Source organism: Paramormyrops kingsleyae, chromosome 10 (assembly GCF_048594095.1).
Source record: "Paramormyrops kingsleyae isolate MSU_618 chromosome 10, PKINGS_0.4, whole genome shotgun sequence".
Classification (NCBI taxonomy): Eukaryota; Metazoa; Chordata; class Actinopteri; order Osteoglossiformes; family Mormyridae; genus Paramormyrops; species Paramormyrops kingsleyae.
In genome coordinates, this window is record NC_132806.1 from 16264776 (window position 1) to 16290681 (window position 25906).

The 25906-nt window shown below is 41.3% G+C and overlaps 2 protein-coding genes across 14 annotated transcripts; one reads left to right on the forward strand and one right to left on the reverse strand.

Annotated features, from left to right (window-relative positions):
* Window positions 1–337: 337 nt before the first annotated feature.
* Window positions 338–19438, forward strand: LOC111834798 (estrogen-related receptor gamma-like). Of its 13 annotated transcripts, XM_023794561.2 has the most exons (11): window positions 338–864; window positions 1281–1423; window positions 1693–1767; window positions 3661–3726; window positions 4118–4222; window positions 11136–11555; window positions 11758–11874; window positions 13155–13271; window positions 14017–14184; window positions 14297–14566; window positions 15754–19438. In XM_023794561.2, the coding sequence occupies exons 6-11, from the start codon at window positions 11171–11173 to the stop codon at window positions 16005–16007; spliced, it is 1311 nt and encodes a 436-aa protein (XP_023650329.1). In that variant the 5' UTR covers window positions 338–864; window positions 1281–1423; window positions 1693–1767; window positions 3661–3726; window positions 4118–4222; window positions 11136–11170; the 3' UTR covers window positions 16008–19438. The 13 variants fall into 13 exon arrangements, with proteins under 13 accessions (XP_023650329.1, XP_023650289.1, XP_023650321.1 ...); XM_023794521.2 differs by lacking the exon at window positions 3661–3726 and having other exon boundaries at window positions 338–890; XM_023794553.2 differs by lacking the exon at window positions 3661–3726 and having other exon boundaries at window positions 1281–1466.
* A 3777-nt stretch (window positions 19439–23215) lies between these two features.
* Window positions 23216–25466, reverse strand: trmt112 (tRNA methyltransferase activator subunit 11-2). Its single transcript, XM_023795181.2, has 5 exons — window positions 25151–25466; window positions 24817–24918; window positions 24577–24669; window positions 23721–23833; window positions 23216–23591 (listed from the first exon to the last, which is right to left on the reverse strand). The coding sequence occupies exons 1-4, from the start codon at window positions 25223–25225 to the stop codon at window positions 23732–23734; spliced, it is 372 nt and encodes a 123-aa protein (XP_023650949.1). The 5' UTR covers window positions 25226–25466; the 3' UTR covers window positions 23216–23591; window positions 23721–23731.
* Window positions 25467–25906: the final 440 nt, after the last annotated feature.

Below are 25906 nucleotides of genomic sequence, written 5' to 3' on the forward strand. Positions count from 1 at the left end.
ACACTCTATCTAATACAGCAAAAACATCTCAAACGCACATACATTGTAACAAATAACATTCCGTAATTTTGCCAGTAACACAAATATATACCTCACTTAAATAAATTAGCCTGATAGATAATTCAAGAATAATAACAGCACAATATCATAACAAAAAACAAAAGGATGCATTTAAGAATTGCCGGTGGTGTTAAATTTATTTGTTTGAAGTATATCGCGGGCTTAACGCAATGCAGCACTTCAGCTCCGAGCATATACAGTTTCGTCAGGCAGCACAGCTTCAGGTACGACCTTGACTCAAGGTCGCAGATAGACTCAATGACATCGAGAACACCGGCAGTCTGCATGATACTTCTTCCGCCGACTCCCCTGCCTTCGATAATGAATATGGAACCATACCGGATCCTTGTGCCCTAAGTAATTACTATTAGGAAACTTACATTTTCTATTAGTTTTGCATGTCCGTAAAAGCAGCGCTTTAGGCTACGCTCCCTAGACGTGCAGCAGCACTGACGCATCTGTTCATGTTCTTTCCGAAACTGGACAGGTAAACCTCCCTTCCACAATTCCTTCAATACCGGTAGGGTATTCATATCTCCCATCCTCCTCTCTTACCGCGTGGGTCACAGTTAACTTGGGATTTAAGACGGTTCCTCTTCTAGCGTCAGTGCACGCGCTGTCCACGGCGACCGCGCGCACCCCCGTTTCACTTGCTGAGTTTAGTCAGTGTCACGAGACTTAACTGACCGAGAGAGTAGCTGCGAGCCGCTACATTTTCCATGCCTTCTAAAGCAATGTGCGATTTACAGCGGTGCGTATCTATGGAACCAACGAATTGCACGACATTGTCGTCCTTACGAAGAGGTACAGAGGGGAAGAGAGAAAGAAATGTGCGGTTATAAGAACATTATATGCTGTATCTAGTTATCTGGCAATTCTTCAAATAAGCCGCTCAAGACAAAAATTCTGAATGATTACCTATATTCGGTAAAATGTCAGTTACGTTCATTTTAATGTGACGGTCCGCCGCTATAAATAGAATTAAGTATTCGTTTTGTTTGTATGTTTACATAAACGAAATATATATATCATGTCAGTATTCTGTTCTATAGCACAACAGCACTTCACGTAGGCTATATGTGTATAGTTTCTATAGCTCAGAGTTCCATTTTCATTGGAGCCGACTCATACACTTAAACAGAAATAGTTAAAACAGTAAGTGGTATACGGATCTGCGGCACCAGTCTTCTGATTCTGTCACATTTTTTTGGATTTGATAGCAGCGGTATAGGGGATTTCAGTCGTGGGTGGACGTAACGGAGAACCTGTAGACGCAAAGGGGAGAGGGAGGAGAATCGGCAAGGGGTGTACGCAGAACTATTGCTGGTAGTATTAACGGAAGACGAGAAGAGACTCCGCCATGGTATGTAAATAGGCACGCCGAATTGCTGAATTTGGATTGAAAGGTGAAATATTATGGAACATGTTCTATCTTTATTTTTTGCATTGCCCAGTTAAAGGACAGTATATTGCAAACTCACCAAATGTTCGTCAGCTGGCATTCTCCACATTTCCTTAGACAGCTACTAACCTTCACCCTTGCGCTATACAGAGAGAATTGGGATTTAATTTTGTTTACTAAAACAGAGGGGGTGCCTTAACCTGCATGTCTTCGTGTTTTTATTTTGAAAGGACTGGAGTTTTTAGGCACGTTAAGAAGTTGTCTGAGTGAATCATTTGGTCCGAGTATTGTGTCTGTGAAGACCGGTAAGTACTATAAGAAATGGTATGTTAGGCTGTATGTGCTTGTTTTCCGATGTATGAGATTAAGTTAAAGCCTACTATTTGTCAGTAATTAACAAGTGTCTCCGCATGGCTTTTAATTTGACAGTTTCTCGCAATTCTTGATGCATGGGCGCTTTAGCTAAATTATAAGCCTTTTTTATATCTAATATTAATGTTTGTGGAAGTAGCTTATATGAATGCTTAAGTATCTGTAAATCGTTTCTTAAAGTGGACATTTTAATGCATTCCTAATGCAAATGGAAAACAGCAGTGTAATGCTATTTAGCATAGTACTTTTCAGTTAAACTCAATCGATGCAGATTCCATGTTGGCTTACTGAGGCTGACAGTGAAATGCGTCTGGTTATTGTAACGTTACGTGACAAGGGTTACTTAGTTCTTAAAAAGAAGTCCGCAAGTCAGTCATTCCCAGTCCGCCAACCAGAGAGTCGTGTCCCGTTTGTCTAAATTTACCTCAAACAGAAAGACCCAAAATAGACTCACACCACTACCCTGCTCGAACAACTGAAGCTATCAGCGTCCTAGTATTCTAGGTATTTCTAATGGCACGTGTCTTTGTTCTGGCGGAAACAGTCAAAATTTATCTACGCGTGCGCGCCCACACACGCGCGCACATATGTGTGTGTGTGTGTGCGTGTGTGTGTGTGTGTGTATATATATATATATATAATTTGCTTAAATATATACAGTTAATATAATTTTATAATATAATGTAATACTGTATAATATATTAATATAATATAAAGTAAAATATGTATTTTATATATCAGAGTTGAACCACAACAATGAGCTTTACTCTTCTGTATTGTCAGGGATGGACTAAGAGTTTCAAAACCACAATTTGGAAACTCTTCTCCAAGACGTCGTAATCCAGTTTTGCAATTACCCTTTAGAATGATTTACAGATCACCTGTGAGGTTGTTGTCCTGTGGCCTTGTGTGGCTTTAACCCTGTGTTATATGGTCAGTGGCCTGACTAGGGAGTCGAAAGCCAGTTTTGGGACTGACCTTTAAAAGAATTCAAAGGGCACCCAAGCGGCATGGACATTAAAGGATCTGTGTTCCCTGGATCTTAAACCTGGCTTGAACTTCAAATGGTTTTTTTGTCGTTCCAATTTAAAATAAAGCTTGTCACATAAAAATGCCTTATGAGGTTGTAGTAGAAAGTCATTTTGTGGGTTTTTTTTTTTTTTTGGTTGTATGCAGATGCCAGCAGAAAATAAATGCATTACGATCACACAGTATTGAAGTATATTTTAAATTATGTCATCTACCATTTTATGACCTCCATGGACCAAAAAGCAATTAGATAACCATTAGCCAGCAAACACAAACAGATAAGAGGGTAAAGCAGTGTTGTGACGTTCAGCATGATTTGAACCACAGGCTCAACATTCTGTGTGTTTTGACTGCACTTTTACGTACGTTAAGAAGTGTAGTTTTATATTTGCATATCCTAAATTTGACTGATTAGTTTACTGCTTAGATATTTTTTAATGTCTTTAATTTTTGCCTTTTTATTTATAACTGCTGTAATTTCGGCAGGTACAGTAGTGTACCTTAGCTTGTCCCTCGTTCCCTCGTGTATGTTCTTTGTGTGAAACATTGTAATGCTCATGGGGAAATAGCAAAGCTACCGTATGAGCTGGGAACAGTGGGGTACTGTAGCTGCAGCTTCTGTCCTTCAGGTTGTCCTGCAACTTTGACCTTTGAAAGGCGCCACTCGTGCAGAGAGAGAGAGATCGTGTTATGCATGTGATTTGGAGGAATGTGTGTACTCAACAAGCCAAATGCATCTTTGTAGGCAAGGCAAAGAATGAAAGGAATATATGCGTATATTTTTCCATTTTTGTCAGCAGTTTTTGTTATACATTGTGGCAAGAAGGGAAGTAACTGAAGTCAACACAGAGGACAAATAATAGGTATCTTTGTGCTCATAGTAAGATGTGCTACATGTGTTTTGCATTGACAGTGAGAGAGAATGTCATGCTAATGAAATACTTCATGGATTGAAGCTTTGACCCCGTTGTCAGACTGTTTTGTGTCTTATGTGGGCCTTCTGCCGTTCCTGCTTCTTTGTGCGGGCCCGTTTAATTGTCTCCTTAAAACAAAGGGAATACTGCTAAGTCCCTTCAGAAAGTCACCATGTTTAGATGCAAATGTTCATCTTTAAAAATGTTCTTCGATCAAAGGTCAAAAACATTAAAGTATTTGGTTCAGATGATTTACATTTATTTTAAGTGCGTTTTTTTAATGTTGGTTGTTACTTGCAAATGAATGTCAATATTTACTAAAAGGCTATATACTTTCTAGGATTTCTGATGAGCAGACCACACTGAGGTTAATAGAATAAAGTGACACCTTTCGAAAAGGAGAGGAAGCACCAGGGAGCAGGAGGAGAGAGACCCATCCACAAAGGTACTTTTTTTTTGATTATCACTATATAGTTTCCAGCGTGTCTCTTTTTCCTGGAATTTTCTGCTAATTAGCTTGCAAGTAAATCCTTATTCTTCTGCAGACAGGGTTTTCTGTTGTAAAGGGTGACATTCAGTGCAATCTGTGTTGTATTAGACATTTCACTGGTACTAACATTACATTAAAATTTCTTTTATCTTTGTTAAAGAAAGGAATGTTCAAATTGTGAAAGTTGTGGACCATTTTCATAGATGTTAGGGGGGTACTGAATTAAAAACAGAATTTCTTGCCTTGATTTTTCCCTGATTTATTAAACACACGCATCACTTCATATGCTTTCCGCAATGTGCACAATTTCCTGTCATATGAACGCTGGAGTACCCAGGTCTGGGCCCAGTCCTGGTTGGCATAGGAATTCTCTACAGTATATATCTCTCAGTAATATCTCAGAGATGAGTATATTTATTGTATTCCTGTTTCCTGATATAGGCATCCAGTACTACAAACAGTAACAGTCAAGAAATTTGAAAGGGATCTTTCTGTAAATTACTGTAGATAAATAAGGTACATAATGGTGAAATCAATAAAACAACCAGACAGACTTACAGCATATGTTCATGTTTGACTCCACAATGAGCATGAAAATGCTCATTGTGTTATTTCCTGGAACTCATTTGCAGTTTAATATAAATTTGTTCATGTTTTTCTGTTGGGATTGCCATTGGTTGACGTAACAGACCAAGCCCAAGGATATTAGCCCAATGATATTACCATAGATCGATAATATAAATCAACATATGAGTACAGAATGGTCGGTCTATGTCTGGGATGGGCAGTCTTATCTGCAAAGGGCTGGTGTGTATGCAGGTGGTTGGGATAACCTTTTGGTCAGCTGTTCAAACCCAGGCGTGAGGATTCTTCAGCCAATCAGTCCTCTAATTAGTAATCTAATTAGGGAGTTGCAGTGAAAACCCACATACACAGTGGCCCTTTGCGGATAAGACAGCCTACCCCTGGTCTATATAATATGTACAGTATTTGTGCATGTAAAGATGCATGGTTTGATATACAATATACTTTCAAATCCATTGTTTCATCTTTTAGCCCTTGAACTGAAAACTTCTCTAATGCCATGAGATTAGTAAAAAATATCACCTGGTAGTAGGAGAAATTAAGCCGTGAAGCTGTCAGTGGGGTGCCTTGTCAGTCAGTGACTGGTTTGACCCTATTGGGAACCAGAAAGTGACTAATGGGAAGTAGGACAAACCTATCAGTAATTGACAGCAGAAGCAGAAAGTTCAGGTCCAGAAAAATTGTCTGTGTATAGAAATACTCAGTGACTGTGACTCCTTATACTCAACTGGTTGGTTGAAACAAAAGCTTGGTCTGGATTTGTACTTTCTGGATTTAATCTTTCCATCTCTGACTGACATTGTATCAAAACCCCACTCACTTCACTTCTTTTTGTATGACTGAGAAATTACAGGTCACACACGCAAGAGATTGTTGTAGGTTATGCACCTCCTACAACGTAAGCAACAGCAATCTTTTGGTTACTTAATTTATGCACGTATCGGTTCTCCAGCTGATTGAAATCCTCTCATATGCATGTATCAAAATCAGTGGGTTCTGGGGCTGTGGATCACTGTTTGCTGTAAGCACTGAATCATCTAAACACTATATGCTGTCACAAGTAGTCTCTTTTGCACCTTATGTAATGCTAAAGTTCACCAGTAATGCAGAATAACATTAACACACAATACATTCCTGTAATACGAAGAATTGCCGGCATCACAAACTTTGCCATATAGGAAAGAATGTGTTCACAGAGTTTTCGCAGAAATGACCTAAGTAATTATGAAGACCCACTTTTTCAGTGGGGAAAATGCTTACATTTTATCATGCTATTATCAGCAGACATACTCCTCATTGATGAAATGACCATAGCATACTTCTATATTGTATTAAACCCAGCAGCGTTTCAAAGGAAATTTAATTTTGGCTGTTGTGAAAGCTTGAAATGCACTCGTTTTTAATTGTGGAGTTTCGTATCTAATGCCTTCAGTGAATTGGTGTACAGAATGGGTCAGTGGATGTAAGATTTTTCAAAATAGTTGAACTTATTGAGACATTCACTTGTGGCTCTCTTGCTAAAGAAATATTTTGTAATTACTATAAAACATGGCAAAGTTCAGTGGTTATGTAAACGAATCAAGGTGCTAACAGGGAGCAGCTGGGCTGAAGTATTGAGACAGAACATTTCCCATTTCCAAGGCTATGTGGAAAGTTAAAAGCCATGGAGGCAGATGGGGGGAAGGAGCTAAAGGAGTGTAGATTACTGTAAATCAGATGCATTCCTGCATATCAGTTTTGAGGTTAACTGGTGACGCTGACAAACGAAGACTTGCTTTGACCTATATTGCGTATGCTTTGTTTTTGTTTATTTCTGGAACCTGGCGGCGCCGCGGTCGATACAGCCGTATGGCGTATCAATGACGCCCAAGGTCGTGAAAACACCGGAAGTCTCTGCACCTCCACATTAATCTTAAGAACGCACGTTTGTTTCAGCGTGTGTGTGTGTGTGCTTGTGTGGATTAGGTTTATATTATATTGTGGGGACCACATGTCCCCCCACAATGTAATAAAAACCTGTTTTTTTTTAGACATGGGGACCATTTTTCAGGTCCCCACAAACATCTGTGAATGCAGTCAAAAAAGTAAAAATGTCAAAAGTCTCGTATTTTGTTTGATTACTTATGGTTAAGGTTATCGTGTTGGGATTAGAGTTTTTTCCCGTAGAAATGAATGGAGAGTCCCCACAAAGATATAATTACAAACCTGTGTGTGTGTGTGTGTGTGTGTGTGTGTGTGTGTGTGTGTGTGATGCCATCACGTGTTTGTGTAAAACACAAATAGTGAAACCATTAGAATGGAAGTAGGACATTTGATGCGTAAGCAGAAAGGAGAGCAGAGAAACCGCTGCTCTGCTCTGGCCGTTACTCCTCACTGAGATCTGCTGAAGGGCACAGCTGAGGGGAAGGACTTCCAGCCCCAGCGCTTGCTTTACAGGTGCTTGACGTTGGCTTCACTGGAAGACTGGTTGCTTGCTCTTTTACTCCTGGATTAACGCCCCTAATCCAGTGCAAGGGCAGGAAGATTCATTACTGTTCTACCGCAGAGGCAACAGCAAACATCTTGGCATCCCCTCCCCCACACACGCCCAGTCCGGCTCCTGCTTGCTCCGTAGTCCTTTCCCTCTTTCACTTATGCTGAATATATTCAGCATTTCTGGACCAGAATTTACAGAATTTAATTTTGCTTGATATAGTGAGATCGATATGTAGATTAACCGGAGTTCCTTAAATGTTACTGTTTTGTGTTTTCAAAAATAATGTGAGCGATCAAATGTATTTATTTTATTACCGCATAATAATTTTTAAAATTTGATTTGAATGCGGTTCATTTTGACATCCAGGAAGTTCTGTGTCATTGTAGACTTTAGAGGATTTTGAAATCAGCAGATTGGTTTGTGTTTTTACGCATACATGAGATTGGAAGGTCTGCTGTATGGGACTGGAATGACAACTAGCATTCAGCTCAGCCTGTTAGTGTAGGCAGATTAGACCTTCAGCAAGTAGCCACTATCCCCGTGGTTAGAAAGCGAAGGATTAATTGTGTCTGGAGTGGACTGGGCAGGTATGAAGGGGCAAAATATAGAGCAGGACATCATCAGCCATTTTCTGCTTATGTGGTCTTTTATTGGCGCAGCTGATTTGTAAATAGAACTAAACCATATATTCAGCTTCTTTTACACAGCTTTCCTCACCATGATAATTTATGTTTGACTAATTATATTTTATGTGGCTGCAAGCATTTCAGTAGTGATGTTACATTGGCTTGCTTAATAATAATAATAATAATTAGCACTTTTTACTGCTAAAATCTCAAAGCACTTCATATTAAACTAAATATACTACAATCTCTACAATCTGTAAGTTTGCCTAAAATGATTAATCCTAAGGTTTTTTTTTTTTTAAAAAAAAGATGCTGCTGGTTTGACAAACACCAACATAAAAAGGCATGATCACCCCATATAGTCCTAGTATACAGAAAGTATTTGCTGCAGGGTTTGTCTGCATCCTCTGCCTTTCACCATGTAAATAAAACATAATTTAAATATGTTATTGCATTTGGTAGTCAGCACTGATCAGCCCAATCAAGCAGCTGTGATTTTCTGGGCAGCATTACAGAGCCTAATGGAAAAAAATACCAGTAAATCTATCATTCAACGTGTGTGTGTATGTGTGTGTGTGTGTGTGTGTGTGTGTGTATGAGCGGTCCCCATAAGGATATGTATACCCTACATGTGCGAGTGTGTGTGTGTGCACTTCACATGAAAAAAATGAAGAGAAAAATCAGCTGCATCACACTTTGTGTAATTTTTACAGAGTAAACGAACCACTTAGCTCTGCTGTAAATATGCAACCCATCCATTTTATAATTATTTATGAGGCCATGTAGCCTCTCAAATGAATGAGTTTGGTTTAGCATTAATTAGTCGCATGCACACTTAGTGGTTTTACTAGGTACATTTAGTTAGTACTGGGTAGGATCCATTTTTGCCTCCAGAACCATTTTGGGGTGCCGAAGGTGCGGCAGTGTTTTAGTGAGCTGTTAGTGTTAACGAGTCTGGACATTCTCCTTTGACCGCTCTCATTAACCTACTGCTTCTGGTAACATAAATGCCATTGACTGGATGTGTCCAGCCTGTAAAAGCTAGACACTGTAGTGCATGAAAATCCCAGAAGGACGGCTGCTTCTGAGATACTGGAGCCACGACGTACAGCATCAGCAATCACAACACATCCAGAATCACTTAGACTAGGCATCTTAGCCGCTCTAATGCTTAGTCGAACAGTAATTGAACCTCTTGACCCCGTCTGTGTGCTGTATGTATTTTGATGTAGCCACATAATCCACTGTTGGAGCAGGTTGCCTGTGTTAGCAAGCAGGTGTACCTAGTAAACTGGTCACTGACTGCACATAAGTACAGCACATGGAGACCATCTATCCATCTTTCAACCACTTGTCCTGTATGGGGTCATGGGGGACCGTGGAGCCTGTCCAAGGTGACATAGGCAGGAGAACACCCTGGACAGGATGCCAGTCCATCCCGGGGCACATATATGCAAAAAGCATGGGAATTTTTTTGTTTTCAATAACCCCCGCAACACAGTGAGTACATGCAAACCGCACCCAGATCAGGGCGAGGATTCAGACCCTCAGTGATGGAGATGCAAGGAAACTGTTACCCACTGAGCCACTGATACTCCCACGGAAAACCAGCATTTCTGAGTTTCATGCTGCAGGCTGTAACTTTAAGAAACATGGCATTAAACTTAGAATCGATGTCAGAGACAAATATTGAGTGGGAATTTGTATAGAATGAGCTGATCCGTTAGTTCCGGAGTGTATAACATGTAGCTCTTACATGATACAGTGGTAACCGCTTATAGCGATCACGGTTATAGTGAACTACTGCTTATACGGATCAAAAAGCTTGGGACAGAATCATTCCTGTACAAATACTGTTTAAATAACTTGCATATAGTAATCAAGTAGTCTGCTTACAGTATTCATTTAGGGTCTTTTTACTTTACTTTGTTAAGCCTACTTTGCCTTGTGGCAACCCATCTACTTCCGGCTAACTACCTGAAGCAAATGCTGTGTGGACAAAAATCACGACAGGGAAAAGAGTCATTTTCTCTCAATGACAAATATAGACTCATCGAAGCTTATGATAAACCACCAAAAACGAGCCACCGAGATGCAGCAACGAAACTACAATAAGCTACATTTTATGTACAATATAGTACTGTATTATAGCGTATTTGAATTACACATAGTTCAGTAATCTGCCTGAGACATAAAGAAAAAGGAATTTCACCCAGACAGACGTGATCACTGTAAGCGGTTATTAGATGATTCATAATCCATCCTAAAATGTTTTATTAAATGTTTTTCAAAGGCCATTTGGCTCACGGTTCTGTCCAGTTCTGAATTTCGCCCCAGCAGTGATCTCCTGGGCTTTTACCCAATAGCCTTACACAGTTACAGTCTTACAGGCCTAATCACTTACAGTAGGCCTACTTTCTGACCCCTCACCTATAAACTTTTAAAAAGTATATTGTCAACCAAGTCATGTATTAGTAGTACATTTATTTTTAATGCAAAATCCAAAAAGTGTGGCAATTTTTAAATAGTCTGCAATTGAGCACATTACATTCTACCATAAAAACATTTGTATATAGCGAGGGGAAATGGGAAGGAAATACATGTAAATATGTACATTAATTCAGCTTATTGTATCTGCAATACAGCATTCTGTAAACACTATGATTTGAGTGCCTGTCTCCACAGAAAACGGTAATATCTTTTCCGTGTGTTTGGGTGAAATATGAATTCAGGTCTATGCTTTTTATTGAGGGCTATAATTATGTTTCTGCACAGATTTTTTTTATGGAAAATGCACATTAACAAGTATTCCGATTCTAGTGTTTATATGTAATGCATTTCTGGAGTCTTTAAAAACATTGAAAAAAATGGGTTTTTTTCACAGCCCATCTTCCTTTCATGATATACTTGCAAACCATATGTGCTTGAGGTTTAAAAACCATCCGTTTCCAGGCTCCTAAACAGTCTGTATCTGTACATCAGAGCAGTTTGATAGTCCAAGATGGTTACATCATAGCAGTTATGCTGACACAGGATTGTGTCGTTGTGCAATGGTGCCTGTCTGACTCGTTTTCTCTTTGTGTGTCTCTCCTTTTTTTTGTCCTGTTACGATTCCACGTGTGCACTAACTGGCCAGCCCCCCCCATAATGCTCCCTCTCCTCTGCTGCTTGTCTCCCCCAGGTCCTTTGCCTTAAATCCGATCCATCGCAGTCACCATGTCTTCCCGGGACCGGCGCACTGATCTGTACATTAAGGCTGAGCCCAGCAGTCCTGAGGGAGGTGGAGGTGGAGGTGGAGGTGGACGGGCCAGCCCGGGGGGGGCTTCCTCTGACTCCTCCCAGAGCACCGGGGGAGGCAATGGAGTTGGGAGCGCCGGCCGCTACTCCCCGCCGCTCTACACACCGCCCTTGCGCTGCCATTTCAAGGAGGAAGGTCTCGGGGAGGAGGGCTCCACGGGGGGCGGGGGTGGGCGGTGCAAGTACACACTGAGCACGCTCCCTAAGCGGCTGTGCCTGGTGTGTGGAGACGTGGCATCTGGCTACCACTACGGCGTGGCGTCCTGTGAGGCCTGCAAGGCCTTCTTCAAGCGCACTATCCAGGGTGAGCCCACCGTGCAGCTGTGCGTGTCTCTGCAGGTGCCTCCATGCAGAGAACACGTTTGCCGCTCGCTGAGAAGCACACCCTTTAATTAACAGCGCGTAATCCCACAGTAACCTGCGTTCCTCCCTCTAACCAAAAGCAGACACTTTCTCCAGCCAGATACAGGAACTTCGCTCGATCTGTTCCCATCTCTGGCCCTCAGGTAACATTGAGTACAGCTGCCCGGCGTCCAACGAGTGTGAAATCACCAAGAGGCGCAGGAAGGCGTGTCAGGCCTGCCGCTTCACCAAGTGCCTGAAAGTGGGCATGCTGAAGGAGGGTGAGCACGCACGGCAAGCCGCCGACAGCGTTACCCGAGAGCGTCCCGTCACCCTACGCTTAGGGCGGGATTAAAAATTGTCCCATACAGACCCACCACACTTACAGTGATCTGGGGGGCGGTGGGTCCCTGACCATGCATTTTGCCGGCCCACAAGCCCATCGACCCACTGGGAAAATGCCCAGGATGCCAGATGGCCAGTCCAGCACACGCTAGGTGTTCATGGACACGTGAGCCTATAATCCTGATCCTCCATCGGCGATCGGCCATCATGCGGACCTTGTATCCGCTGTCGCTAATCTGTCACTGTTCTGCTTTCAACTGCCCCTGTCTGTTAAACTTCAGTACTGTATATATAAAATACAGCAATACTGTATTCGTATTTAGTCTTTTCGTGGTGATTGAGTGGCAACACTGTTACCTTACAGTTCCAGTGTCCGGGGTTCAAATTCTGTCCCCCTGCCTTGTGTCTGGAGAGTTTGCATGTTTTTTCCATGTCACATGGGATACCTCCTGCAGCTCAAAGACATGCACTTTAGACTAATTTATGTTTGAAAATTGTCCATATTGTCTATGCGTGTGTGTATGTGTGTGTGTGGATCATGTATTTATTACATTGTGGGGACCAAATGTTTCCACAATATGCTTAATGTGTGTGTGCCCACTGATAGACTGGCATGCTGTCCAGGTTGCTACCGTGCCTGGGATAGGCTTTCCATGACACTTCACTGTTTTATACCGTGGTTTTGGTAAATAATATATTCTTCTAGGCCCAGAGATGTCACATGGGTGTTAACTGTTTTTCTGTAACCACACAATATGAACTACCAGGCAACCTAATAACAGTTCTATATTAATGTGTTTTAATGTTTTATTAAACATGTTAATATAAAAACTTGTTTGGCTTTTTACTCATAAATAAGCAGATATTCTTGAAATGATGTATATAAAATGGTTTTCAAAGCGCAAGCTCCCATCGGTTGACTTAAGTGAGCTTCCAGTGAGTAACCTGATCAAACGTTCTATCCTTATAGGGACTATATTTTTAATAACACATTGGAACGCGATCAAATGCCAGTTTAATAATTATCATCTGAAAAATTAACCTTCAGTTTTTATTCTGTTTTTATTATTTGTTTGCTTACCATGGTATAAGAAGGGTATAGCACTTTGAAGGGTGCAGTTATACTACAGTAAACTTGGTTACCTATTCCACGGTTTACCCCTGACAGATTACACAGTGAATAGAAAATAAATGCACTTCCTCGACTCTCCCTCAGGAGTTCGTCTAGACCGAGTCAGAGGAGGAAGACAAAAGTATAAAAGACGGCCAGAGGTGGAGAGCGCCACCTACCAAAGCCCGGCCTCCCTGCACTTACGGAAAGAGGGTAACAAAGGTGAGAATTGGCTATTCTTTGGTGTGAACAGGCAGACTGGTCTGGTATTGTTATTTTAATGATGGGTAGTTCACCTGTTATTCCAAGAGCCTTGCAGAGATTGCAGTTATATCACATATATCAGGCGTGCCGTGAGATCGATCTCTGCAGGTCCACTGCTACTCTGTTTATAGTACAATCAGGTTTGGTCACAAGATCACATTATACTACATGTGCGTGACCAGTGGCATGAAAGTAGCCCCTTTCCAGGGATGTATGTATTTTAAGGATATACATTTTGAAAGTGACATAGCAGACCTTACTGTAGTCCACCCTGAAGCGGTCTCTGATTCTCCTGTTCCTTTTCTTTGCTGATGAAAATGTTCATGTTGTTCTACGCAAAATACATCCTTCATATGCCCCTATTTCAGGTTACGTGCCATGCTGAGGTATCAAATTTTTGCTGGAGGGCTGATAAAGAACACGTAACACAATGCCCCACAGCATGAGACTCCCGACCCCCATTTTACTGACCCTGGGGGGGGGCAGTAGATTGCGCCAACCAGGATGCAACACGGTATATCACAATTGACTGGTTGCGGTAACAATTGCAAATTTTCATATTTTTATAACATATTTGGAAATCATCTCACTACCCCCACTTTTGGAGCCCCTGTCCTACAGCACTGAGCCAAACCTCTTGGCCCACAGGCCACTGACACACTGAGAAAGACGTCACAGTCATGCCTGTTTGTGTGGCACCCAGGCTCCTCGAATGTTATCGTGTCCCACCTGCTGGTGGCAGAGCCGGAGAAGCTGTTCGCCATGCCAGACCCCCTGCAGCCGGACACGGCTCTACGGACCCTCACCTCCCTGTGCGACCTGGCTGACCGCGAACTGGTCGTCATCATCGGTTGGGCCAAACACATCCCAGGTGAGTGAGGGGCCAATAGGGGGATGCAATACAGCTGAGACGGTGCTGTGTTCTGCGCAGACATTGGTCACCGCGTTTGTCTATCAGCCCTGAGCCCTCCTCTTCTCCTCAGGCTTCCTGTCTCTGTCACTGGCAGACCAGATGTCAGTGCTCCAGTCGGTGTGGTTGGAGGTGCTGGTCCTGGGTGTGGCTTACCGCTCACTCGGGTACGAGGACGAGGTGGTGTTTGCAGAGGACTTCGTCCTGGATGAGGAGTCGTCCCGACTAGCTGGGCTGAGCGATCTCAATACCGCCATCAGTCAGCTGGCCCGGCGGTACAGGGCGCTGGAACTGGATAGGGAGGAATTTGTCATGCTGAAGGCCATTGCGCTCACCAACTCAGGTAATCACTGAAAATGAATTATAATTTAACTTTTATCCAGATCCTGATACAGGAAGTTACATATGGAAATGAAGAGGTAACATTGTTGAGCATTTTTGAGAGAAATGGTGACAAACTGAAATGTCAGAATATTGTTCAGCAACACTGATATACACTGATATACTGTTCGCCTGAACTCAGTATTGGTAATATGCACGATTTAAGTGGTTTCCAACATAGTGTGATTGTTAGTGCCTGATGTGTTGTTTCCAGCATCTCAGAAACCTTCCTGAGATCTTCACACACTGCATTGTCTAGAGTTAAGAGATAATGATGTGATGATTAAAACAAATACATCTCGTCAGGAGCAGTTCTGTGTCAGAAAACAACTTGTGAATGAGGGAGGTCAGAGGTGAACGGCCAGACTGGCTAAAGCTAACAGGAAAGCAAAAGTAATAGCTCAGCACAATGGCAGATAAGAGCAGAAAGGCTCCTCTGAATGCATTAGTCCATCAAAGCAGTTTAGGAGGCAGAAGTGGGTCCTACCCGTACTAGTGAGGTGTACCTAATATAGTGGCCACTTTAAAGTGAATAAATATCAGATTCAGAAAGAGCTTCTCACAAAGAACATTCATTCAGATCTGTGTTTCTCAACCCGGTCGTCTGGGACCCGCAGAAGGTCCACATTTTTGCTCCCTACCAGCTCCTGCAAAACCACGGACTGTCTGGGGGTCCCCAAGGACCGGACTGGGAAACACCGATTAAGATGTTATCCTATACTGTAGTAGCTCAGCGTCACCATTGTTTGATTGTGTGTGAAGCACCTAGGATGCTTTGCCGCCTTACCTGTAAGTGTAATTCCACATCAATAGTAGTTCTTGTGATCTGTTATGAATTTTATACGTTTCGGATTAGCTTGTTTGTGTAACAACAGTACAGGGGTCTCCAACACCTACATCCGTGATGGAAATCATCTGGAAAGCTACTTGTTTGATATAACACAAGACGTTACCTACAGTAAAAGCTGGGGGTGTAGTACTGATTGATCTCTTTTTTATGGGAGGTTCCTGAGCTCTTATAGTGATCCTGCCCCCCCCCCCCCCCCCCCCAATATCCCCCTCAGTTCAAACAGTGATTTCAGTGGGTCACACACGGTAGGTGTGTCAGCACTGCTTCTCTCAGGTGCCACATTGCCCCCCCCCCCCCAGATTCGGTGTACATCGAGGACATGGAGGCCGTGCAGAAGCTGCGAGACCTTCTTCACCAGGCCCTGCTGGAGCTGGAGAGCCAGCGGCGGCCGGACGACCCGCGCCGAGCCGGGAGGCTTCTGCTCACCCTGCCCCTACTCCGGCAGACTGCCGCCCGCGCCCTCTCCACCTTCTACAGCATCAAGAGCCGCGGCGGCGTGCCCATGCACAAGCTCTTCCTGGAGATGCTGGAGGCTATGATGGATTCTCCGTAGGGTTTGGGGAGGGGATAGTGAGGGACGGCAGAGAAAAGCATGGAGGCGGACGAGGGTGTATTTCTTTGCGGCGCGTAGCGCGAACAACCCGGCAGGTTAGCTTGTCCTGGGAGGCAGAATGAGAGACGTTGCATGATGCTGCTGCGCCTGGGTGGAACTGAAAGCAGAAGGTGATGGATGTTTTAGCTTTAGAGACTGGGTGATTCTGAGAGGCACTTACTGGCCTGCTGGAAATCTGAATAGGAAACCTGTAAGCTGATAGTTTGAGACAGGAGTGGGGGAGGAGGACCGGATATTATTTATGCAGAAACACCAGCGTTCGTCATATAAAACGTTTTTTTGTAGGTTTTTGAGTGAATCGTACATGTGAACGTAACTATTAGTATTGTCTGGACTAGAGCAAATAATTCACCAAATTCAGTTCCACACAGATACACTAGGCTGTATTTGTATATTTATGCTAACTGTATCTAATTATATTTGCATTTAAAGTGCATTTTTATTTGACCCTGCCCTAAGCCATATACTATATCAGTATCATTGTGGCTAGATTAGATCTGAGTCTTTAAATACATCACAGATGAAGGGTTAACCCCTCTTCTTGGTTATAAAGAAGTTTCATAGTAACAGTAGTTATAAGACCTAATATTGCACATAATGTGATTTAATTCCATGTAGAGTAGGTTGCGGGGGATTTTACTGTAAACTGACAATACACTGTTTAAATTCCTCTTAAGAGACTTTTAAAATGACTGTTGACTGTTTTCATGAATTATTGGAAATGTATTTTAGCAATAGATGAATTCCTTAACCCACATCTGCGCGGGTTTCATGCTGCCAGTGTTTTACATTGTCAGACACCTGGAGTCGCATTTGTGAGAAAAATAAGTTCAGGAAAGCTGCAGACAGTAGTAATTAGTTTTTCTTCGTAGATCTTCCTACCCCTTGACTTCTTTCTGCAGTAAATGTGGGAAGTAACAGTTTGTCCTAAAACAGGACAATCATAAAATTACATCCGTAAAAATTATATTGAATCTTCTGGATATCAGGGACAAGCCCCATGCTGTGAAGCACCGGTTCTAGTCTGTGATGAAAGACTGCAGTTCTTTGAAGTAAAACAAAAGCCAGTCAAAGACTTACTGGAGAACAGGAGACACACAAGCTCAAGTTTGCATCTGCGTCTGCTGGTGAACACAACTACCCATCATCCGCTTAAGCGCACTGCGCAGGAAGCTTGCTTACTGGGAAGCACGTTCCAGTGAACGCCACAAGTGGGATATTGAACTGGATTAGAACTCTGCTGTGTTTATCCGAAGTAGTGCTACAAAATATATCCGGAAGAGTTCAAGATGTTTAAGGTTGTGACATATTCATGGCGAAGCAGAGCAAAAGAGGATACTGAAGCTCTGAATACTCCACCATTGAGAGGGATGTTTCAGAAGCACTTCAGAAATCACTTGGTAGGTAATAATGTAACATTATCTACAATCATCTTACTGTACAATAATGCTTGAGCCTGCAGAATTTAATAATAGCAGTTAAAAGTGTACTATGTAAAATGAGCTAGAAAAGCAAATGATGAACATGATCTCCCATAATTAACAATGAACAGATGTCCGTGTTTATGATTGTGTGTCACTGGGATTTAGTCCCACACACGCAAAGGACTGTTTTCATTTACAAATAAAACCACTTGCATACAGAGACAAAGCGTATGAACAGCACATTTGGGGCTAGACTCCGTATTAAAGTGGAACACTGTGTACCAATGAATATAAGAAAGGAATGCTAAAGATTATCGGAAGAGTAAACATGACCCAAACAAGAGTGACAAATGTCAGGAGATGCAGTCAGTGACCACTAGCATTTATATTGGCAAAGAAGCAAAGAAAATGAAGATTGTAACAGTTAGGCTAAAACAATCTTATTTCACAAAGAAAAAGCCAGACACCAGAAAACAAAGCCATAGTAAAAGTACGATCCTTACTCACTTCTCACTGAAGCAATGCTGATGCTTGCCAACATGAATAATGGCAGAAAGTTTTCAACTGTGGAGGTAAAATTCGTAACGTCTAACTATTCTGGTGCTTCAGCAACATTTAATTTTGCATGCAGAATTTTTTATGCTCTCTGAATAGCCTATTTTTCAATTCTGTGTATTTCAGTTGACTTCTGTTGAGTCTTGGTTTTGAAAATGTGTCTGGAATTGACCGGGGCTTGAGTATGTTTGGAATTGCATTATTCACAGGCATTAACTAAGGGTGTGAATGTAATTTTCAGTAGAGTATTTTAACTTTTAAGTGTATCTGATTTTATCAGCTTGATTTTTTTAACAAATAGCATTTATCCTACATTTTTATAATGTTTTTTTTTTTTACTTATAAACCAGGGATCTGTTAAGCTTGAATTAATTTTACTTTTTGATATGGATATTTCTTAGTCACTGTGTAATGAGCCATCTAGTGGCTGGATGAAGTACAGCAACCTTCAGGTACAGAAAAAGGAATATTCTGTCTCTGTACAGCACAGCAGTGACCTATATGGACTAAGCTTTAATGCATGGTCCAGTGTGATTATGCTATAGTGCAGTAGTTTAGCTGAACTGCATGGCATCATAGAGCCATGAGTATTGTTCATTCTTTAATGGCTTATGGTGCACAAAGGTCATTAGAAACAACAGATGTAATTCTGTTTTTTTCAAAATGAACACATTTGCTAAATCATATCACCACACCTGGTGGCCAAAGTTGGAAATGCATATTCAAAGAATAACATTTATTGTATATTTACCTGTTTCAAATTATACACTTGAACAGGATCCTTAGATGAATTCCACTGAAATTTATATACCACTCAAATCAATGTCATTGTCATTTTTTAACTGTGAATAAACAAATATATAGTGTACAGTGGCATACAGTCTGTTAGAAGGTTGATATTTTTAACCCTAACACAGCTTGTAAAGGGTATCAAGTAGAAAGTGGTTTGAGTCAACCTATTCACATAAGTATTTGTGTAAGAGCAACATGAATAATCAAAACCAATGGCAATTTTACAAAATTCAATGTACATTCACTGTAAAATTAATCATGACACACACACACATATAAATGTGTTTGTGTGTTTGTATGTATATATATATATATATACACACACACACAAACTTATGAAAGGGTGATGGAAGAAGACATTTGTTTTAATGTATCAACTGAAAGTGTTTTAATTTTTTTTTCTAAGCTGAAATAAAGACATTTTTCCAATGTTTTAAAAGTAAAAATGCTTTTTTTGTGTTTGTGCGTTGAAAGTGTCTCGTGTTATAGTTCTTTTGAACTGTTCAGAGTTGTTAGCTGGTCACTTTAAAATCACTGTGTAGGAACACAAATATGAACTAGTCTAAACTACATTGTTTTGTAATAAAACATGCAGAATGATATGGCCACCTTTGTCATTTGTTTGTCCCAACAAATTCCCTTTTAGACATTCTGTCTCTGGCAGGGGTTGTCATTTTCTATGTATGTACACACTAAAATTAACAAAGTGTCAAACTTTCAGCTCAGTGTGTGAATGGATGGTTTGGTAGTACACAACTAGCTACACTTCTCAAAAACTTGTTTGGAAACCTAAAGAGGCAACCATAGCAACTGCATTCTCAAAGGGTGCAGCCGGGAGGTCCAAATATGCAAGAACGTGGGCAAAAGTGGACAAAACATCTGAATGACCCAGCTGGGTCCAAGGTGACCTGAAGGAATGTCCCGGAGACGAAGATCCACTATGTTTGTTAGCAGGTTAGCAAACACATTAATGCCACTTTATTCTTAGCAACTATGTTTTTGTCACCAAGCTTGTGGTGAGTCAGGCGTACTGAGGGCAGCAGAGCAGGGACTTTTGGGAAAGTCAACATTTGGTTGGTGGAATGGAATATGTCAGTCATCGACTGAAGAATTTAAAGTTAAGAGATTTCGCCGGAGTAATTGAATGAGAAACCTTCATCACATATCGAACTACGCTGCTCAAAAAAATTAAAGGAACACTTTGACAACACACCAGATCTCAATGGGGAAAAAATTACGCTGGACAACTATACTGATATGGACTGAGTGATGTGTTGGGAATGAAAGGATGCCACATTGTTCGATGGAAATGAAAATTATCAACCTACAGAGGGCTGAATTCAAATACACCCCGAAAATCAAAGCGAAAAAATGATGCGGCAGGCTAGTCCATTTTGCCGAAAATCGTACTCAGTAGCTTGTATGGTCCCCACGTGCTTGTATGCATGCCTGACAACGTCGGGGCATGCTCCTAATGAGACGACGGACGGTGTCCTGGGGGATCTCCTCCCAGATGCGAACCAGGGCATCACTGAGCTCCTGGACAGTCCAAGGTGCAAACTGGCAGCGTCGGATGGACCGAAACATAATGTCCCACAGGTCATCTATTGGATTTAGGTCAGGCGAGCGTGGGGTCCAGTCAATGGTATCAATTCCTTCATCCTCCAGGAACTGCCTGCATACTCTCAGCACATGAGGCCGGGCATTGTCATGCACCAGGAGGAACCCAGGACCCACTGCTCCAGCGTAGGGCCAGATAATGGGTCCAAGGATTTTATCCCGATACATAATGGCAGTCAAGGTGCCGTTGTCTACCCTGCAGAGGTCTGTGCGTCCCTCCACGGATATGCCTCCCCAGACCATCACTGACCCACCACCAAACCAGTCATGCTGAACAATGTTACAGGCAGCATAATGTTCTCCACGGCTTCTCCAGACCCTTTCACGTCTGTCACATGTGCTCAGGGTGAACTTGCTCTCATATGTGAAAAGCACAGGGCACCAGTGGGAGACCTGCTAATTATGGTATTCTATGGCAAATGCCCACTAGAGGGTGTCGGGCCCTCAGGCCACCCTCATGAAGTCTGTTCCTGATTGTTTGCTCAGAGACATGCACACCAGTGGCCTGCTGGAGGTCATTTTGTAGGGCTCTGGCAGTGCTCATCCTGTTCCTCCTTGCACAAAGGAGCAGATACCAGACCTGCTGATGGGTTAAGGACCTTCTACGGCCCTGTCCAGCTCTCCTAGAGTAACTGCCTGTCTCCTGGGATGTCCTCCATGGCCTTGAGACTGGGCTGGGAGACACAGCAAACCTTCTGGCACATATCAATTTGCCATCCTGGAGGAGTTGGACTACCTGTGCAACCTCTGTAGGGTCCAGGTATCACCTCATGCTACTAGTAGTGACACTGACTGTAGCCAAATGCAAAATGAGTGAAAAAAAGTCAGAAAAAGTGAGGAGGGAAAAATGTCAGTGGCCTCCACCTGTTAAACCATTGCTGTTTTGGGGGTCGTCTTCATTGTTGCCCTTCTAGTGCACCTTTTATTAATTTCATTACACCAAAGCAGCTGAAACGAATTAACAACCCTCTCTGCTACTGAAATTGACCAGTATCTCAGAAGTTTAATTGTCGTGATGTTATACTCTGATTAAAAAGTGTTCCTTAAATTTTTTTGAGCAATGTTTATGACAGTAGGAGGCTGCAGTGTATATGCCAGTTTGAGCAGATAAGGCCAGTAGGAGGCTGACATTACCTGGATAAATGTTATCTCCAGTAGTTTTTGCCTAATATATACAGTGGGTTTAAAAAGTGAACACGCCCCTGTCAAAATGTCAAGTTTTTGTAATGTAAAAAAAAAATGAGAAAATGAGGCCATCTGTCTCAAAATCATTTCAAAACCTTTCCCACCTTTAATGTGACCTATAACCTGTACAATTCTATTTAAAAACACACAAATCTGTTAGGGGCAAAACTATATTTAAAAAAATGTACAATAAGCGGACTGCATAAGTGTGTGCACCCTTAAACTAATACTTTGTGGAAGCACTTTTTGATTTAATTACCGCGTTCAGTCTTTGGGTACACACCTGGCATCAATGAAAGTGACTCTGATTAACCCCAAATAAAGTTCAACTGTCCTAGTAGAATTTTCATGATTTTTACTCACTTGCGTCCTACAGCAAAAGCCATGGTTTGCAGTGTGCTTACAAAGCATCAAAGGGATCTCATTGTGGAAAGGAATCAGTCTGGAGAAGAGTAGAAATAAAAATTCCACGGCATTAGATATACCATGGAACACAGTGAAGACAGTCCTCAAAAAGTGCAGAATATATGGGACAACAGTGACATTAGAGACCTGAACGTCCCTCCAAAATTGATGAAAAGACAAGACAAAAACCGGTCAAGAAGGTTGAACTTTTTGGCCATGATTCCGAAAGGTACGTTTGGCGAAAAAAACACTGCTCATCACCAAAAGAACCCCATACCCACAGTAAAGCACGATGGTGGCAGCATCATGCTTTGGGGCTGTGTTTCTTCAGCTGGAACTGGGGCTTTAGTCAAGGTGGAGGAAATTATGAACAGTTCCGAATACCAGTCAATTTTGGTCAAAAACCTTCAGGTGTCTGATAGAAAGATTAAGATGGTGAGGAATTTCACCTTTCAGCATGACAATGACCCCAAGCATGCATCCAAATCAGCAAAAGAAGGAAATTAAAGCTTTGGAATGACCCAGCCAGAGCCCAGACCTAAATCCAACTGAAGATCTGTGGGGCGACCCGAAGAAGGCTGTGCACAAGAGATGCCCTCACAATCTGACAGGTTTGGAGCGCCTTTGCAAGGAAGAGTGGGCAAATATTGCCAAATCAAGATGTGGAACACTGAGACTTCTACCCAAAAAGAATGATTGATATATTTAAAAGGTGCTTCAACAAAAGTATTAGTTTAAGAATGTGTACACTTATCCAACCAGCTTATTGTATGTTTTTTTATTTTTCACCTAAATACATTTGTTTGCTTACCATTTGAATTTTACAGGTAATAGGTCATATTAAAGATGGGAATTTTAAAATGATTTCTCGTGATCTTTATGTCACAAAAATACAGGGGTGTGTACACTTTTTATATCCACTGTAGTGTGTTTTTTTTAATTGCACATTGCCATCTGATATTTCATTACAATACTTTCTTAATATTTTTAATTCATATTACATAATATTCCTTTCTTCAGGGTTCTATTTGCGTACTATGTACTTTTAGTATGTTTTGCACTAAATGTATGTCTGTGCTTTATGTACACGTACCTTGCTGCTGTACAAGGATTTCCTTCTGGGATTCATCTAACTTAATATAATATACAGACACCACAGACAAAATGTTTTATAATAACATTAATAGGAATTTTTTTCCATTTTATTTAAATTGCTTTAGATTCCAAAACACAAAAATGTGTCCATATACAGAGCAAATGCTTATAAAACAGAAAGCAAAAGTCAAAAGGAAGTGTGCCAATTTAAATTATGCATGTTTACATACTTAAGTGTAAAAATGCTTAAGTTAGGTCATCATTACCCTGGATACGGAATAGTGTCGGCCTGTGTTTGTCCAGAACCTGCATGACCCACAGCTTTATTACACACAGTGCAACTAAATGTTAAAATTGCTGAATAATGCAACATTAAAGGCATGTCCAGTGACAAAGATCAGATCAGCACAGATGATGTTCTGCAGGCAAGCTTGAAACACCCTTCACTCTGCATCCCAAAACAAACTGAACACCAGTGACTTCAGGTTTGGTGCTTTACTGCTGCAACTAACGAACCTTTGTTTTGAACATTCAGTCATGTTAACATTTAAACACACACCCCCAGAGTGAGGCATACCATTTAACTTTTCAGACCTCATCCTCATTCAGCAGCATGTTAGGAATGCCACGGGATATTGGGAATTCTCTGCCTGATTCTGGGCAGCGCAGACAGCCTTCCACCACTTCTACCTGAAGAGAGTATAGGAGGTGGGCTTATTACACTGAATATCAGATCCAAGAGCTTACAAATTCCTTACCTTAACTTGTTAGGTTATTCAACAAAAATTCAAGTCAACTGCAGGGCTCACATTAGAACAAGAGTCTGCGGTTGTGCTGCATCACAAGGAGACTGGAGATGGTGATATATATTTTACACAGTTCTAAGTAAGAAATAGTATCATAAAAACTAATCTGTAATTTAATCTGCATATTTGCCCAGAAGTGTACTTTTTTCTATTGAAGATTTTGAACCACTGAAATAAGTATGTGTGTTTCACCCCTACAAAGGATCAAGACCAAAGTAAAACAAAGCTATTTTTCCTGTTCCAGCCTTTCCCTGATGTTCTAGGTCTATCTGTAATATTTTTCATGTATTTACAGTTGTTAGAAAAGCATAGCAGCTAAGTAGGCAGCACTGTTGATTTGTTGAATCACATCTCCTTGTGTGTGTGTGTGTTTGTGAGGTTTACCTGTTCTGCATGGGTCGCACAGGATTCCTCCTACAGTGAGGCAATATGGTGTCTAAATTGCGCATTGTGTGTGTATGTGCCCTGTGACAGACTAATATCCCATCCAGGGTGTGCCCTAGCCTTGTGTCCTATGCTGCCTAGTACGGACTCCAGGCTCCAGCCCCCATATCCCTTACCAGGATAAGTTTCTGGAAGATGGGTGTTCACTTTACACATAACATAGGGTAGGAGAAAAGAACACACCTCTAGAAGCACACGGTGGACTCTGCGCAAAAAATCTTCATTTTTCTCAAAGTCAGGAACAAGTTCTACAGGAAGATCGTTCAGATGGCCCAACTAAGAAAAAAAATATGTAGTTACCAAACAGACTAAGAACGTGTAAAACTGGAGATTAATGTTAATGAAACAGCCAAACATCCGACAGGAGGTACGATGATCATGCTGATACTTATGCATTTTAAACAGATTATAAATGTGTCTCACTCCTTCTGCTGCCTGCACCAAGGCGGCCCATTCCAGTTTTGGGATCATTCGGGAAACAAACTCGGGATTGAACTCGACTTCGCTCACTTTCACCTCCGTTGCCTATAACCACAATGGAAATCCATGTAGAGGAAAAAGGGTGACCGAGCAAATAATTCATTTCAATACAGGAAAAGGGACAATATATCTGAAACATAACGGTGAATAACTTAGAACTACCTAGTACGTTGTAACGACAACTTAGTGTGTGACTAGATTAGTTAATACAGACACATAAGGAAAGTAAAACATGGTGTTCTTTTCAGATTATTACACACGTAAGGCATATACGTACCTTAATAAGTAAAGGATAACCTTTTGTAATCCCCTTCACGTGGGATGTTAGCATATTATGGGTGAGTAATTTCATCTTCGATTAAATGGAAGACGACGTTAAATTAATTCCAATTTAAATGCTTTACTGAATCAGCTTCTATATTCCGTAAAGCGCAGCCGTACGAATTCAAGCACACGCGCATGTTACACCGGAAACACGTGCAAGGTGCCACCAAAACGGCTCCCCCTGCCTCTAATTTACGTTCCGGGATGTTTATACAGTATTGCCGTTTTTAACGATAGATAAAGTGGATATTTTTTAATTGCTGCTTTTTTTTCTTCTTTTTTTAAATTGAATGCGACTAATTGAATGAGAATAAAGTGTCAAATTATTTATGTTTAATATTTCCGAACAAAATTAACATCCTAAAGTTGGCTAAATATACGTTTTAAATAAAGTAATACGTTTATAAGCATCTTGAACCGTTTCGTATTTTAACTGTTTATCTGTTTCGATGCGTTAACGCTATCAAATGGGATTGCTCTGATCGTTGCAGTAACAATATAGCCTAATTAATAATACTGCTAGCTGTTACTATATACTGTAATATACTAATGTAATAATACTATGAATAATACTATTATGATACATTTTCCTACGTATATCTACAGTCGCTTTTCATAATTTTGAAAATTTTAGTTGTCAAAGTATTTCAAGCGTTTCTCAAACTGAGCCAGTACGCATTTTAATTGACTACATTTGTGATTCACGGAA

Coding starts and splice junctions, on each gene's coding strand:
- LOC111834798 (XM_023794521.2), top strand. CDS start 11,171: ATGTCTTCCCGGGACCGGCGCACTGATCTGTACATTAAGGCTGAGCCC. Junction 11,875..13,154: donor AGTGGGCATGCTGAAGGAGG/GTGAGCACGCAC, acceptor ACTCTCCCTCAG/GAGTTCGTCTAGACCGAGTC. Junction 14,185..14,296: donor TTGGGCCAAACACATCCCAG/GTGAGTGAGGGG, acceptor TCTTCTCCTCAG/GCTTCCTGTCTCTGTCACTG.
- trmt112 (XM_023795181.2), bottom strand. CDS start 25,225: ATGAAATTACTCACCCATAATATGCTAACATCCCACGTGAAGGGGATT. Junction 24,919..25,150: donor GTTATCCTTTACTTATTAAG/GTACGTATATGC, acceptor TTGTGGTTATAG/GCAACGGAGGTGAAAGTGAG. Junction 24,670..24,816: donor TGGTGCAGGCAGCAGAAGGA/GTGAGACACATT, acceptor TTTTTTTCTTAG/TTGGGCCATCTGAACGATCT.